The sequence below is a fragment of the Gordionus sp. m RMFG-2023 genome, chromosome 5, assembly GCF_954871325.1.
Source record: "Gordionus sp. m RMFG-2023 chromosome 5, tfGorSpeb1-WG-v2, whole genome shotgun sequence".
Taxonomy (NCBI): Eukaryota; Metazoa; Nematomorpha; class Gordioida; order Chordodea; family Parachordodidae; genus Gordionus; species Gordionus sp. m RMFG-2023.
In genome coordinates, this window is record NC_088779.1 from 9,420,188 (window position 1) to 9,436,010 (window position 15,823).

The window sequence follows — 15,823 nt, forward strand, 5'->3', positions numbered from 1 at the left end:
TCGGGACCTTATTTAAAGTCGGATCTGACTTATTTTTAAAAGATCCGATGGGGGCATCGACAGGGAAAACGTCGAAATCGGGATAAATAGTCGACAAATCGTATTAAAGATTAGGCCCGAGCCATGGCCGTACTACTTTGGGCTTGACAACTTATACAAAATTGTCAGAATCCTTTTCGAAAATCTCCACTTACCAAATCAGGCCGGAGCGCTTCTACCCATACATATTATGGATTCATTTGTATTGTACCTGGCAAATTTTTGATGATAATTTAATTTGTTTTAAAAAAAATGATTTTCGCAATTATTTGCCGGTAAAATTTTTTTTTATTATTTATAATTATAAATATTTATTTAAAATCTATAATAAAATACGAAAACAAATATATATTTTTTTATTAATATATAATTTATTTTTTTATAATTAAAAAAAATAAAGGTCGTACTTGGAAAATGATATTGGAAAAAATTATTTTCAGATTTTTATTTCTCTTCGTCGAAAATTGAATAATTTTTTTATAGTCGTTAAAAAAAAGTAAACAAGCAAAATATTCGTTCTCAGAAATCTACGGTGGATTTTTTTTGTTTAAAGATTCTTACAGGAATAATTTTATAGTTTCCTTTGAACAATTTTTTTAGTGAAAAAAGATAAGAATTTGTTTTTTTGTCGCTAATCGTATAGACAAGACGTATTCGCTTATATTCTGCCTAAAATAAGCACAGGCGTTAATGTTACAAGTTAAGATCATCAACCCATGTACCGAATACAAATCACAACTTATTTAGACATCCCTACACAATTTAATCTTTAATATAGCTAGAGAAGATATATTTTTTTTCCATCTATTCCGATTTTACCATGATAAATTTATCGGAATTCATATTTTAATCCTCGATCTCGCGTTACTTATATACAATTCCAACATCTCATAAATGATTGATTCCCTTCATTTCCCAAACTTTTTTAACGAATATTATGAAAAGGACAGATTTATACATATGCTAGATTTATATTGTCCCTTAAATCTATATTCCCTGTTTCCAACCCTCTCTTCATCTTTACAAAAAAATATCGATTCCAAAATTCGCCAAAATTGAGCGAATACTCACAGCTCTTTCCACTCTCAACTCCACCATATCCACGACGTCTAACCATCTTCACCACAATTACAACAACATCCTGTCCAAGATGGCTGTTTCACGGGTGTCAACCCCGCCCCCAAACGAGGTCACATCTTGCCCCATAGCCGAAAATTGGTGTTACACACAGGTTTATTTTTATACACATTGATGATATAATGTAAAATTATGCTAATCATTCCAGATAATTATAATTTTAAAAACACTATTTTCTCATAACATTTCGAAACTTTATTAGGTTCGACACCCTAACTATAGAAAATACTTTGATTGACTAGCGATTCTTGAAATTGCAAAATAAATATCACGATTTACATATAAAATTATAGATTTTTTGAGAATAAAATTAGAGTTTAATTTATAGGAAAATGGTCGATAAAATGTCATTCTTTGGAAAATCAATATAATTAACAATAAACTCGTCTGTTAATAACTTCTCCTCCAACTGCCTAACCCTCCCCTTTAGATTCAGCCATTAGACATATTAACTTGGTCTAATTTATTTTTTAAAAGATTGTTTAAAATCAGAGACCTTTTTAAGTGCAAATTGCAACCCTAACCTATATCGCTTGTTTTTATAAAATCATCAATATTTAACAAATTTTTGCATAAATAAATTTGATATTTGAAACAAAATTCCCCATCAGTTAAATAATACTGATAGCTTTGGGCTCAAACCTAATACCTTAAGATTCCATCTTAATCGACCGAATAAACCAATCCTGCTATTTTAAGTTCCGTGTAGTCAAATCGAATTTTGACAGATACATCCTTGAGATTGAGTACAGACAGCTTTAGATTTCCTTATAAAATATTTGAATTATAATAGTTTTTAAGTTGTTGATAAATCCCAGGAGGCTTCGCTAGATGTCACTGGTACTTATTGGCTTCACAAATCTCATTTTTCATTTAAGATTGCTAAAGAATCAATACCCCCAAAAACAAATTTCTCGGAATTATCTCGATTATTTTTTTCTAATTGACCCAGAATAATTTTATAAAAATATTTTTTATAAATCTTTAAAAACTGAAAACCAAATTTATCTTTAAAACAAAGATTCGAGATAGCCGAATGATTCCCACTAGCTATACTTCTGGATTATTCTATTGCAACTCGCAATCAGAACAGAAACAGAACTTTATTTCGCGTGACCTTTATCCAAGGCTCTAACAAATTGTTTTTTTTTAAAAAAAAATTTATATTATAATTGTACATGAATAAGATATCAAAATTATTTTATTTTTTTTAAAAAAATAATATTTTTCGTGCCCTTCCTTCAATGTTTTCTCTCTCATCCTTAAGTTTTCAATATTTTATTTATTGTATATTAAACCAAAAAAACGCGAGTTTATATAAAATAATAATATTTTAATTATTAAGTGTATTTTTATTAAAGGTCAAACACGAGTCAAAACTTCACGAGAAATGTAAAAAAACACTAATCTAATTTATTATTTAATTTTATTTTTCTTAATTGATGCCAGACCATGATCTCCCTAAAAATATAATAGTTGATAATTGATAAAAAATATCTTGTCTTTTTTTTTATTTGACATTTTTTTTAAATTATTGACCTATCGATATTTATTTAAAATGTTAATTAAATACAACAAAAAAATTATTTTAAATCTGAATTCTGTATTTTTTAATATATATATATATATGCGTATGCCCTTAGAGAGATTTAATATATTTATTTAGAATTTTACCTTTTCCTTGCGTCTCGTTTTTCGATTAGTTAAATTTAAAATAATAATTTTTATAATAGAAAATAGGGGATTAATCCTTGAGAGCACAGGAAGAATATACGATACTAGCACAAAAAATTTGAAAAATGATTATTCGAAATTCTTTAAGGTCTTCCGATGTTTAATGATTTTATATAAAATATGTAAAAAAAAATTTTTGGGTTTACTTGAATTTTATGGGTTATAATTCTGTATAATGGCGCTTGGGGTAACTATAAACACTACCTAATCATCATCGTAACTATTTTCTTTTGTTTTAAAATAGACTTTTTTTACGTAATTTTTATTTTTTTTAAATTATTTTATACGAATATTTGAACATTAGATAACATATATCATATAATGGCATTTAAAAAGTAATGTGTCAGTTTTATAAAAAAATTTTTGACACTTTTGGAAAAACTGTCAAAAAATTTTTAGATAATAATAAAATGATACTAAAGTATGAATAGCTTAATTAATATATGTAAAAATAAAGGCCTTAAATTAATTTGATTCTAGAATGTATCATTATTTAATTTTAGGGTACTATGAGCCCCACCTTTTCTATCGCATCATTTTTTTTCACTGGGCAATATGGAGAGTCTGATCACGTCGCCGAACGCTTGAGGACAGAAAATAGTTCCCACTTTTTTTAGACCCTCTGAATTATTATTGGAGTTCGATCCATTCTAGTTATTAAAAAATTATGTTAAATGGGGAATTTGTAAACGCTCTGAAAAAATTAAATTTTTTAAAATATTTTATAAAAGAGTAAGGGGGGTGGGGGTGGGGCGGAATTTAAAAAGAATGTCTGCAGTTCACATAGAAGTCTGAAGATATTCAAACACGATTTTTTAATTAAAAGCCGTCAGCTCTATTCTTCCCAACAATTATATTTCGTTTTGCCAAAACTTAATTTCCTTATCAGCTAAACGAATTCTCCCTTCCCCAAAATCGCGAATTTCTTACGAATTCTTGAATCTTTAATTGTAAAACTAATTTGTTTTTCGTATTTTTTCCCGACTTTTGGCTTTGAGAGATATCGATGAAAACATGGGGAAAAACATAAGTAAATTTTATTTTATTTTTTTTTTTGCTATTTTATTAGAAATTTAGAACTTTTTATTGCTCGGGTCCCCAGAAATCTTATTTTCTTTTTTAGTGTCTTTGAATTTCAGATATACCTCGTGAAATGAAACGTTATAACGCTTGTCATTGACGTATAAGATATTATAAGTTAATTTTATAATAACATATATATTCTTTACATCTATTCATTTTTTTGAAAATTTTTTATTGAGGTGTTTATTTCGTTTGTTTTTTTATTTGTCGTTCAAAAAATCTTGTTTTTCTCCTTCATTTGTTCTCATTTTTTGTTTTTGATATTTTTAAATAAAACAATTCTTTTTTTAAGAAAAAAATTTTGCTTCGTTATTCTTTCACTTTTTATTATTTAGTTTTAGGTATATAAATAAGTGCCTTACATAAACCTATTTCCGGCCTGCTACTGACAGAGGCCCACCAATACTTTTTTTGCTATGTATATGGGTGCTCAAAATTTTAAAATACTTTTAAAAATCAATATATTTTACTTTTTTTTGCATCAAGATTTGTATTTGAGGCTCAAAAATTTTGACCTAATAACCCCTATCTAGCGATACCATTAGCTACAGATTCCGGGGGGAATTATTGAGAAATATGGACTATAATAAATTTTTTTGGAATATAATTTGAATATAATACAAAGCTATTTTATACATAATAATCTTATCACATATTAAATCATAACGGTCAGCTCTCTGCTTATTTAAGAGATCTATTTTGCATATTGAATCGTTGAACCTTAAGGTTTTTTTTATCGAAATCTAGTCCAAAACTATGGTAATAAGGGCTTTGGAAGAGAAAAGGTTATAAAATTCTTAATCCATTCCAACTTCCAGTGGTTAGTAGCGCTAGCTGATTATGTTCAATCCGTATGATTCATACACTTTCAATTTATCAATTTTTGATCAAATAAAAATCTTAGTACTGATGGTCTATATTATATTGGAAGTAGTATTCTCGATATAGCCTATTTTTAAAAACGGCTAACTCCATATTTTATCCAGAAAAATATTACGCGAACTTGAAGATTTTTTGGACATCTGTTGGCAAAATCTCGAGGCCTATGTAATATTTTCTTAGCTAGAAAGTGAGTTAGCCGTTTTAAAAACCGCTTAACACTAATTGGAAGTTTTCGTTTAGCCAATTCCAATTTTATATGTCTTTATATTTTCTTTGGATCGAAAATCGTTTAACTAATTATTTTTTTAAAACAAACTTATATTATGTTCACTTATTTGCAAATATAATTATTAAAATTAATATTAATTATTATCCCATATGTCTAAATATGTTTCGTAAATCTTCTGATTTAGGAATTAGATTTATCTTCCAATATTAAATTTCTGGGATATTTTTTCTTGCTATTCTTTACTACTTAATTTTAATACTGAATTTCCCTCTTTGTATCTTTCTAAATTAATTTTAGGCAAAAACTTAAACCTCCCGATTTCTCCAAAAGAGAAACATAACCAGTTCTGTCATCTTTTTTTGGTATTAATGTATTTTTGAGGGGGACTAAAAAGTAATCCTATAATATTTTTTGTTGTTTTCTAATGGAAGTGTGTTTGATTTAAAATCGTTAACTGCTGGCGTCGTTCTTCATGTCTAGAGAGCCCGACGAACTCTCTTAATAATAATTGAACAATATACATATAAAATTGCATTTCAATCAGAACTCATTTCGATATTTGAAAAGATACGTTCTTTTTCCGGTTTCTATTTTAGAAAAGGGATTCTTAGTATATTGCTTTGAATTTGAAGGAGCCGGCTATCCAAGCTAGTCTAAAGTTTTTCTCGACCATTGATTCTATTATTTTCTCCCTATTAGTGTTGTTAAACTCGATTTAAGCAGTTTTTAAAAACTAACTCAATATTTTCGCCAAGAATGACTTAAACCTCGAGATTTCACTAATAAAAATGTCTAAACCTTTGTGCCATTAATGAGCAAAATCTTGAGGTTTGGGTAATATTTTTCTGAATAGAGTCACCCGTTTTAAAAATCGTCTACACTACCCTTTATAGATATAATTTGGCAGAAAGAGAATCTTAGGTATATAACGCCTCAAAGTTATTTATTTAGAGAAAAGTGATAAAAAATTTTAAAATCTTCTTTTCGTATATAAGTTTGTATATGCTAAAGGTTCGGACCGGTTTTTAAGGGTTCAAATATAAACGGATATTATTATTTTTTACGAACCTTTATTATTAGCCCAACTAATATTTGTTACGGTTATGATCTCTCCTAGATTTATCCCGGGTTCCAAGTTCTGCTTTGGACTTCCAAATTTATCAAAATACACCATAAATATTTTGACCTCCTATTCATAAAATATTTAAACGAGAAAATATATATTTTATTTATTATTTTTAGCGAGAAAGAAATTTATATCGATTATTGAAAATGAAAATAAATGAAAAACTTAATTTTTTTTATCCCCTTTTTATGTTTGAAAAAACTTTTTTTTGAAAAATCTGTATTTTTTTAATTAATTTTATTTATATAATAATTATTTTATAATGTAAATTTTTTTATCATTCGAGTGATTCAAAAAAAAATTTTTAATTTTAAGTTTAACTTTTATTTTACACTTTATCGTTTAAAGATATCATCAATTCGAGAATGGTCTGTTATTTAAAATAGTTTCGAGAACAATTAGCTCTTTATAACGAGAAACAGATTGAATTGCATAAACATTTATATATGGCAGATTTTGTCTGAGAGTTTCCAGAAATGTTAGTTAATTTTTTGCCTACTAGCTTTTTGATTGATTTTGATAGATGCAAAAATATCCAATGATCCTGACATTTGAAACCGAAGCCTCATTGCGTGGGCTTGTTGTAGAGGAAAGAAAGAAATAAAGACAGAAGGAAGGAATGTTTCTGAAATTTTGAATTTAATAAATACCTTTAAATTTTGTATTTCATTCTTTTTTGAATTAATTAAAAATAGGTAAAAGTCATAAAGTTTTCATACATGTGGACCATCAACAACTTTACCTTTTGCAAGGAAGAAATGGGCGAAGTGCTCAAAAGTTCCCCCTTTTCCTCCGGAGCCAACGACAAATTAAAATGGTAAAAAATATTCATACATATTATTTTTAGTTATTGCTTTTTGTTGTTAAATTTTATAGTCGAATTTCCTTAATAGAGCGATTTATTGAAACAAATAAATTGATATAAAAAGTCGCGATTTATTTTTAAAATACCATCTTGATAAGATGCCAAACCCAAGGCGTATAAAGAATATTGGCACATTCTTTGTGCCGTTTAACGTTAACCTAAATCAAATAAATAACTAACCGAGAAGAGTGACTTCGCGCTTATTAATAAATGCGTAAAATTAAATATTTTAAAAAAAATGCTCAGAATATTATTAATAAAGTTACGATTATAAAATAAATAGGTTAAAGTAGGCCTATTAAAAAAAAATTCTAATCTAATAATAAATAATTTGTTTTATCCTACAACGAATAATCATCTATTCGATTCGAAAAAAGGAATTATTCGGAATATTTAATAAATTGTTTTAATAAATCTAACATTTGTCATTTTTATTTTATAACCTGCTAATCTGACAAGTGATGTGATTATAAAAAGGCTAGCACAAATTTAAAAATCTCTCAAGTGAAAATTGTAGCAAAAATTTTTGTTTGCCGTATTTTTTGAATCTCATAATAAATTATTATTAACTAGCCTAATTATGATAGAGTGTTTCTGATGAAATAGTTATGCTTGATGCTGAAGTTAGCAAAAATTCCTCACAAAAAACAGCCAATATATGGAATCAATAAAGACGGTGAAAAGGCTGCTTGTAATCATTGCAAGAGCAATATAAAATGTAGAGGCAAAACAATATCCCATCTTATTAATGATTATAATAGTTTCCATTCAGACTAAGATCCCAGACCTAAGGTGATATTTTTGTCCAAGTTAATCAACAAATTTTAAGAAATTTACAACAGCTATACCGGTATTTAATTTACCCTAATTTAAATAAATATTATTTTGTAAGTTGATAATTATAACTGTCAAACAATTAAGGATGAAATGTAACAAAACAGATTAGACATTGTTTTTAAACAAAATAGTATTCAATTGTGTGAAATAGACTTTCTGAGGGAACCAAAAGTAGAGAGTGATACTGACCCGTTAATGTGGTAGAAGGCAAATGCATATCGTATCTCCATACTCTCGAAAATGGCAAGGGATTACCTTTCTATTATTGGAACATCAACTGCTTGTGAAAGGCTTTTCATATAAGGTAGAAAATATAGGAAAAACTCTTCTTAAAAATTGGTTTACAATTATAAATTAAATTAATAATATACATTTTAATTTTATTTATAACTTGATTACATATTTTTTTTATCATCAGATTATTGAATACATATTTTTTGTCATCAGATTATTATAATAATTTTTTTCTGATTGAAATTAAATATGCAATAAAAAAAAATTGTCAATATATTTGAGTATGATTTATTTTATTACAAAAATTCATTCCAATTATTCAAAATTCGAATCGTATACAAATAGCAGATTTTATTATTCGTACGAATACGAATAATGCACTATTCAATTCGAATTCGTATAAAAAAAATTTTTTCATTTATATTTTCATATTTATATTTTGATATAAATTGGGTGTATGGTTTTATATTATATTTAAAAATGAACATAAAAATATAATAAATAATATTACCTTTAACTTTTAACCCAATTCCATGTAATGACAAAGATCAGATCGATATTTATTTTTGACCTATTATATAAATTGCAAAATATTAGACCGGGTCATGGTTCAAATATTTTTTACAATTTTTTTTTCAAACAAAATTTTTTTAAAAATATTTTATATTTCATTCCCTAATTGACATTTTTTTCTTTCTGACGTTTTTGGTCGAGAACGAATTGAAAAATTTACTATCGTAATTATATTAATCGAATACGAATAGTATATTTTACTATTCATATGAATATTAAATATTCGATTTTTGAGAAAGAATCGGAAACGAATATTTCATTTTTCGATTTGTATTGTTTTTATGGATAGGATCTAGCTTCTGGGTGTATTTTTTTAAATTTTCGATTAAAGGTTGATGAGTTGGCGGCGTTAGTCAACGAAAAGTAAATTAGCCATGTTCATTTCGCTATTTTAAAATTATTATTTTTAAATTTTATACGATTTTGTGTTGGTGGCCATGTTCCTGGTTCGTCATATTTCTAAACAGTCGCCTGTTTAGACATCTATTAGCTTACCTTCTAACTCTGTATTCACAGATGCAGGGTATGCAACCTAAAAAAAGGAGGCCCTTTAGATTTACGTATTTGGTAACGATAATTTGTTTTATAAGTGCCGAAAAAATAAATAATATTTATGTATACACATTTGATACAAATCAAAATATGTTTAGCCCAGGCTAAACAAATAAGTTTCAATAATAAGACCAACCAGCAGGACACTGCCGATTACCGATCCCATATCTGATTTATATTCTCTAAACATACTAATCTTTTTAATTTTTTAATCATCTAATGTTGCAAAGGAGGTCCGTTTGAGCCTATTTTTTAAAACGGCTATATCAGATATTTAAAAAAAGTGAAATATCAGTACATTCCTAAATTATCAATATTTTTTTTCTTCGCCTTGCATTTGCCAATTTTTCACTGTCGGGTTTGTTAATAATTTTTTGGTGTGTATATTGGGCAGACACTATTACCCGAGGACCAATATTGGAGTAATCCTTGGATTAGCCAAATTAAATCATTATATATAAAAACCCCCTCCTCTGGGGCTAGAAAAAATTTAAGGGTTTTCTTTTTTAGGAAAGCTTTATTTATCTTAGATATCAACTCGGCACGTTAAGATTTTTAAAATATTTTACACAAGTTGCTAGGCCTTTTTAACCCGATCCGTAATATGCTGAGGAATAATCATTTTAAGGTTTATAAAATATTTAGCAAAAGTCGTTTGATTTAAATTACGTTTTTTTAAATATAAAACTATATTATTTCACGCCCATTAGGTGCTTGCGAGTGAATCCGAGGGGTTTGGATGAAGAAAGCAAGGATTACCTTTCCCTTTACCTACTACTCGTCTCGTGCAATAAAACAGAGGTCAGGGCCAAATTTAAATTCTCCATACTTAACAGCAAAGGAGAGGAAACCAAAGCTATGGGTTCGTTTCTTTTTATTTTTCTCAGAAATTTATTACCCGAAATTCTATTTAATGTTTACTTATGGTGACTAGGCCTATAATAGAATAAGAATCGAAGGATTAATTATTCATATTCGATTTTCAAACGAATCGAATAATTTCGTTATACGAATAGTAAAATGTACAATTATTCGATTGGTATATGAATAGTAGATCATTCAGTTCGTTCAAAATAATCGAATACGAATAATACATTATTCGATGATTCGTTTTTGAATGTGCATAATGGCGACTTTACCAGGTTGCTCTTTAAAAATTCCCCGAGGCAACAGAATCGACTCGGCAGCTTGATACTCTGCCCTCTACAAGAGTGAGACTTATTGATATTATAAGTTGATAAAAAAATCTACATGCTCCTGTTTAAAATAGATTCATTTGATTAAATAAGATTCAAATATTGCTACTATATAATAAAAGTGTATATATTGATGCCAAATTAGCAAAAGACTAAGATATTATGTTGTTAACTTGAATCATATATAATAAAAAATATCCTCAACACGAGCTCTTCCGATGTTTCCGTCATTTCCAATGCTATACCCTCCATACCATATTGAGTGTTGAATTTGCAATTGTTACATGAGCCAAATCTTCATTCATTGTTCGGGTTACTGAGCACCCGTGAAGTAGTTTTATAATGGCTAGGGTTGTCTGCATAGGTACAAAACTAGTTCGCTTATCTTGGTAGTTATACATCTTCGCAGGTTTTTCATAGGGTCATCTAAATTGATGTCTATAATGGATATCTTTTACATGAGCTCTTTCTCCTGTAAGGACATTCATTGATCAAATGATGTGTCGATTGATAACCAAAGCAACGGTGAATGATCGTTTTCCTTAAAGGATTTGGTGCATAATTTAAATTATTTTTGGTATTAGCTACTCTAGCTACCCGTTGAAAAATATTCACTTGTAATATCATATCTTGAATGCATACATACCTGGTTTGCATTTCTGATTTACAATTTAATATTTGCTTTTATTTAATAAAACAAAATTTTCCAAATTCTTTATTTTGAAATCGTAATGTGAAATCATCTCATATGTCCACAAATTTTCTTTTTATTTAACTCATACCGCAAAACATGAATTTTTATATCCGGATGACTCACACCAAGATAAGCATGCTGGTTTTGTATCTACGCAGACAACCCTAGCCATTAGAACTAGTTCTAGGATGCTCAGTAACCCAAACAATGAATTGCAAATTCAACATTCAATATAAATCCTTCTCATTAGAATATGTATAGTGTTCTTTGTTGAAATATTCGAACTATTATCATGATATGATAATATTAACTTCAAAATTAAATAACGTTTATATAAACCGGACTAATTGTCGATTGGAAAAAATCAATCCGGCGGGAAAGCCCTTCTAACCAAACTTTATGGCTACAATTTAAGTAGAAAAATTAATCATCACTATGTCTGTAAAATTTATGACTTGATGGTTTTAATAAGTGTAAGGTTTCATTCTACCCCCCTTTAAAAACTGGGTTGATATATAAAAGCATTTCTCTAATATTTTTTTACCTCACCCATCCCCCCTATTATTTTCAAAGAGAGCCAAAGAGCTTATAGATTCGTTCAGGGTAAAGATTGGGGCTTTAAAAAATTTATACGCAGAGATTTTTTGCTAGACGACGCTAACGGTCTGCTACCAGATGACAAGCTCACATTATTTTGCGAAGTATTATCTTTTATTATTAATTTATTTTTTTATTATAGCGAACATGGTATTCTTCTAGTTAATGTCAACAGACCGAACCGATTTTCAACTGGGCCTTCACTTTTACCGAATACAAGTGAAAACCAACGGTTTGGGCCAGACCAACCAGATTGATTATCAAAAATTATTTTTTAACTCGTCTTTTGATGTAATATGCGGCCAGTCCTTTCACGATATCTCTCAGAATATAAAATGATATTTAACAATTACACAAAGATTTGTGGTTAAAAATTATCATAAAATTAAGTGGCACCATACGATAAAATCTTTTTTTTAATAGCATTTTGATAATGTAGTTATTTCTTCTATTATTACTTAGGCTATGTCCAATTCTGGTAAAATTTTTAAAATATGAAATTACCACATTTTTTAAAAAATTCCATTTCGTGCTCTTTATTTTTTTTTATATATAAATTAAAATTAACTTTTTTAAATTAAATAAAACAAAAAAGGTAAGCGTGGTAGCCGAATCCGTTAACGTATCAGGCCAAACTAACCTCACTCCCTTCAAAGTTCCCGAGTGCAAACTATCCGAAGACCTGAACGCCCTTTTCGAGAGCCAAACTTTCAGCGACGTCGTGCTGTGCGTCGAAAAGAAAGAGTTCAAATCCCACAAAGCCATTTTGGCTGGTAATGATCATAAACCGAAATATTAAAACTATGACTGCTGTCATATAATATAGAGTCAATATTGTTTAATATATTTCTAATCGATTACAAGCAAACATACTATGTCGGAGATGTACTCAATGGCGGATATTGCAACTTTTTTGCAAAAATTCGCCTCTCTTACTCCTATTAAATTATTCTTACCTAATATGCAAGATAACACCAACAAATATTTTTTTAAAACCCGTTAATTTATTTCTAAGATTTTTCTTCTTCTTCTTAGCATGCTTTACTTTATAAATAAAAATACATTATTTAGATTCGGTAAATTTTTAATCTATTTATAGCAAATTACAAAAATTTCAGACCTGGATTTGCAATAATTTTTGAAAATACATTAATTTTAAAAAAATTGAATAAGGGCTTCATCGTTCCAATATTTCTTCTCAATGCAAAAATAGTGGTATTGGTGCGCCTCTAATATTAATTAACTTATTTATGTTTTTCTTAGCATAAGACCTCCGAAAGATTTCACAAGTATTTTTCTTAATTTTACTCTTATCACTTTTGTAATAATAAAAATTTTCCCTTATTAAAAATAATAATAAGCCCGCTCCCCGGTGTTTGCCGCCATGTTCGAACACGAAATGGAGGAACGGAAGCTCAATCGCGTCGAAATAACCGATTTAGAGGAAGAAGTTCTGAGGGAAATGTTGCGATACATATACACCGGACGTGCCTCCAACCTTGAAAGAATGGCCGATGATCTTCTGGCCGCCGCCGATAAAGTAAATATTTACTTCTTTCTTAGGGCTTGTTGAAATTGAATTCTTTAAAAGTACCAAAGGAATGTTTTTAAAAATATTCGCTTATTTTCATGATACTAATATAATAGCGAGGCCGTTTCTGTTTGAGAGGGGACACATATGGATTAATGATAAGGTAATAAGCACAGGGAGTCCACTTATTACAAATACAAAATTGTAATAACCCTCCCTCAATTATTAATTTCTAAATATATTTATAAAATCCAAAAAAAAGAGGAACCTAAATTCTAGACATTTCACAATATTGTTTATCAAATGAATTGTATGATATTTACAAAATCTGGAAATTTTGTGAATCACCATTTTAATTTTTTTTATAATCTCAGACAGACCCCGTTCGTTATTAAGATAATAATAATACTAAAAGTGTAATGCTTTTGGATTTACTCTCCCCGCTCACCTTTTCTAGCGACCCTAATAATATTGCTCTCCATATTTTTGAATATAAGGGACAGAGTTCCAGCCATGCCATTTTTATTGTCTTCAAATCAATAATGTTTTTTTTTAAAGTACGCCTTAGACCGACTCAAAATAATGTGTGAGGAATCCCTCTGTTCGAATCTCAACGTGGAGAATGTGGCGGAAACTTTTACGCTGGCCGATCTTCACAGCGCCGAACAACTAAAACTGCAGTGCATCGATTATATCAATAGGTTAGATCTCCGAGTTATATAAAATATCATACTTTTTTTCTGTTCCTTTGTTAATTTTAGTAATAAATAAGAATTATTATTATAAATGTTACCTTGATTTAAGAGCCAACACAGTAAAGCTTTAAATATGAATTAATGAACTGGTTGCTTTATTTAAGTAGAAAGATAGATACCGTAAATTTTTTTATTCGCAACCCCTTCTTTCCCCATTGCGAGGATAACACATATAAAGCTAATAATTTTAATGTACAAGACAAGATCTGATCAAAAAAATTATTTAATAAAGGTTTTTTAAATTTTAATTTATATCATTTAATCATTCAAAGAAATCTGTAAATTAATTCAACCATTTCAGGCTGAAGAGTTTTATTTCTAACTCTTTGGCCAGGTTTGAATAATATGGAGTTGTTTTTGATTCTAAATTTTTTTAAAATTGATTCTACCTGATACTTTTACCTCAAGGCACAGAATTTATATTCTCCAAAAAAAGTGACTGTAATCAATATTATATATATAAAATTACTTCACATTTTATTTTATAAATAAAGCCACGCATGCGAAGTAATGGAAACAGTTGGTTGGAAAAATATGGTGCACTCCCATCCCCACCTTATAGCCGAGGCTTTCCGAGCTTTAGCCAGTCAACAAATACCTACCCTAGGGGGACCACCTAGAAAACGAATAAAACAATCATAAATCTCATTCCGCCATATTTTTTACGAATTATTTTAGTATATCACGCTTGGACTCAACGCGACATCTCAACAACATTTATTGTTTATTAGATGACATAATACTACTACATTCTTTTCGTCCACGTTTAAAAATTTGATTTTCAGCTTTATAAATCCTGGGGAAAAATTGTATTTTAAACCTATGTAACAAAATCTTTAATAAGTATTTTTGTCTATATTTGCTACCCTTAAAGCAAAAATTCAAATTATTTTCAATAAAAAATGCAGTTGTTTTTCCAGTATATTTTTTCTTTTTTGTCGAATAATTTATTTTTTTAATGTTTTATTCGTAAATTTATATATTATTAACCGTCTCTCATAAAAAGTGTATATATATTATTATTTCAAAAGTTTAACGTTAACACGACCAATTCACTTGGCTCACTTAGCCCTGACACATATTTTTTGATATTAAAATTAACCCCCCCCCCTTCGTCGATAAATGTTTATATGTAAAATATTTGACTATAAATAAAAATTCACTGATCCATCACTTATATATTACCAAAAATATATATATGTAATAATACAATATTGAGAATACGACATTACCATTTATAATAATTTTTCTTTTGTTTGTATAAATATTATTTTTTTATTACTCATTTTAATTATAGAAGAACACTGTGTTATATTTACAATTTATATCTAATTATATTTAATGTTTTATCTAATTTTAATTTTGCCAAAAAAAATGTTTATAAAAGTTTTTGAAATATAATTTATAAAACTTGTGGGCTATGCGCCCTCTGCTGGCAGGCCCGAGGAAAAGAAGTGAGTGGACGTACTCTGGCCTCCCCTTAGAGTATGGCTAGTTTTAAAATTTACGGGCACTTCTATTCCCTAAGCTAATGACGATACCCACCCCCCACCCTCATATCCAGATATAAGAAAAAATTAATTATCGAAAATCATAGCCCTTACTCCCGCCTTTTTCTACTCCTTATTTCCCAAAATACTGGATTTATATTAAAAAAATATAAAATAATCTGATATTAGGTCTTGACATAGTGGTAAGGATTGTTTTGTACAAATGTTTCAGAGTTTAGGGGAGAGTATAAGCTAAAAGGAAGTAACAC

At 28.5% G+C, this 15,823-nt stretch overlaps 1 protein-coding gene across 1 annotated transcript; it reads left to right on the top strand.

Annotated features, from left to right (window-relative positions):
- The first annotated feature begins 513 nt into the window (after positions 1-513).
- On the top strand, positions 514-15,390 carry LOC135930091 (speckle-type POZ protein B-like). Its single transcript, XM_065466877.1, has 8 exons — positions 514-1,270; positions 6,926-7,047; positions 10,002-10,153; positions 11,755-11,882; positions 12,374-12,551; positions 13,140-13,318; positions 13,868-14,010; positions 14,559-15,390. Exons 1-8 carry the CDS (start codon positions 1,190-1,192, stop codon positions 14,704-14,706), a joined length of 1,131 nt encoding a protein of 376 aa, XP_065322949.1. The 5' UTR covers positions 514-1,189; the 3' UTR covers positions 14,707-15,390.
- Positions 15,391-15,823: the final 433 nt, after the last annotated feature.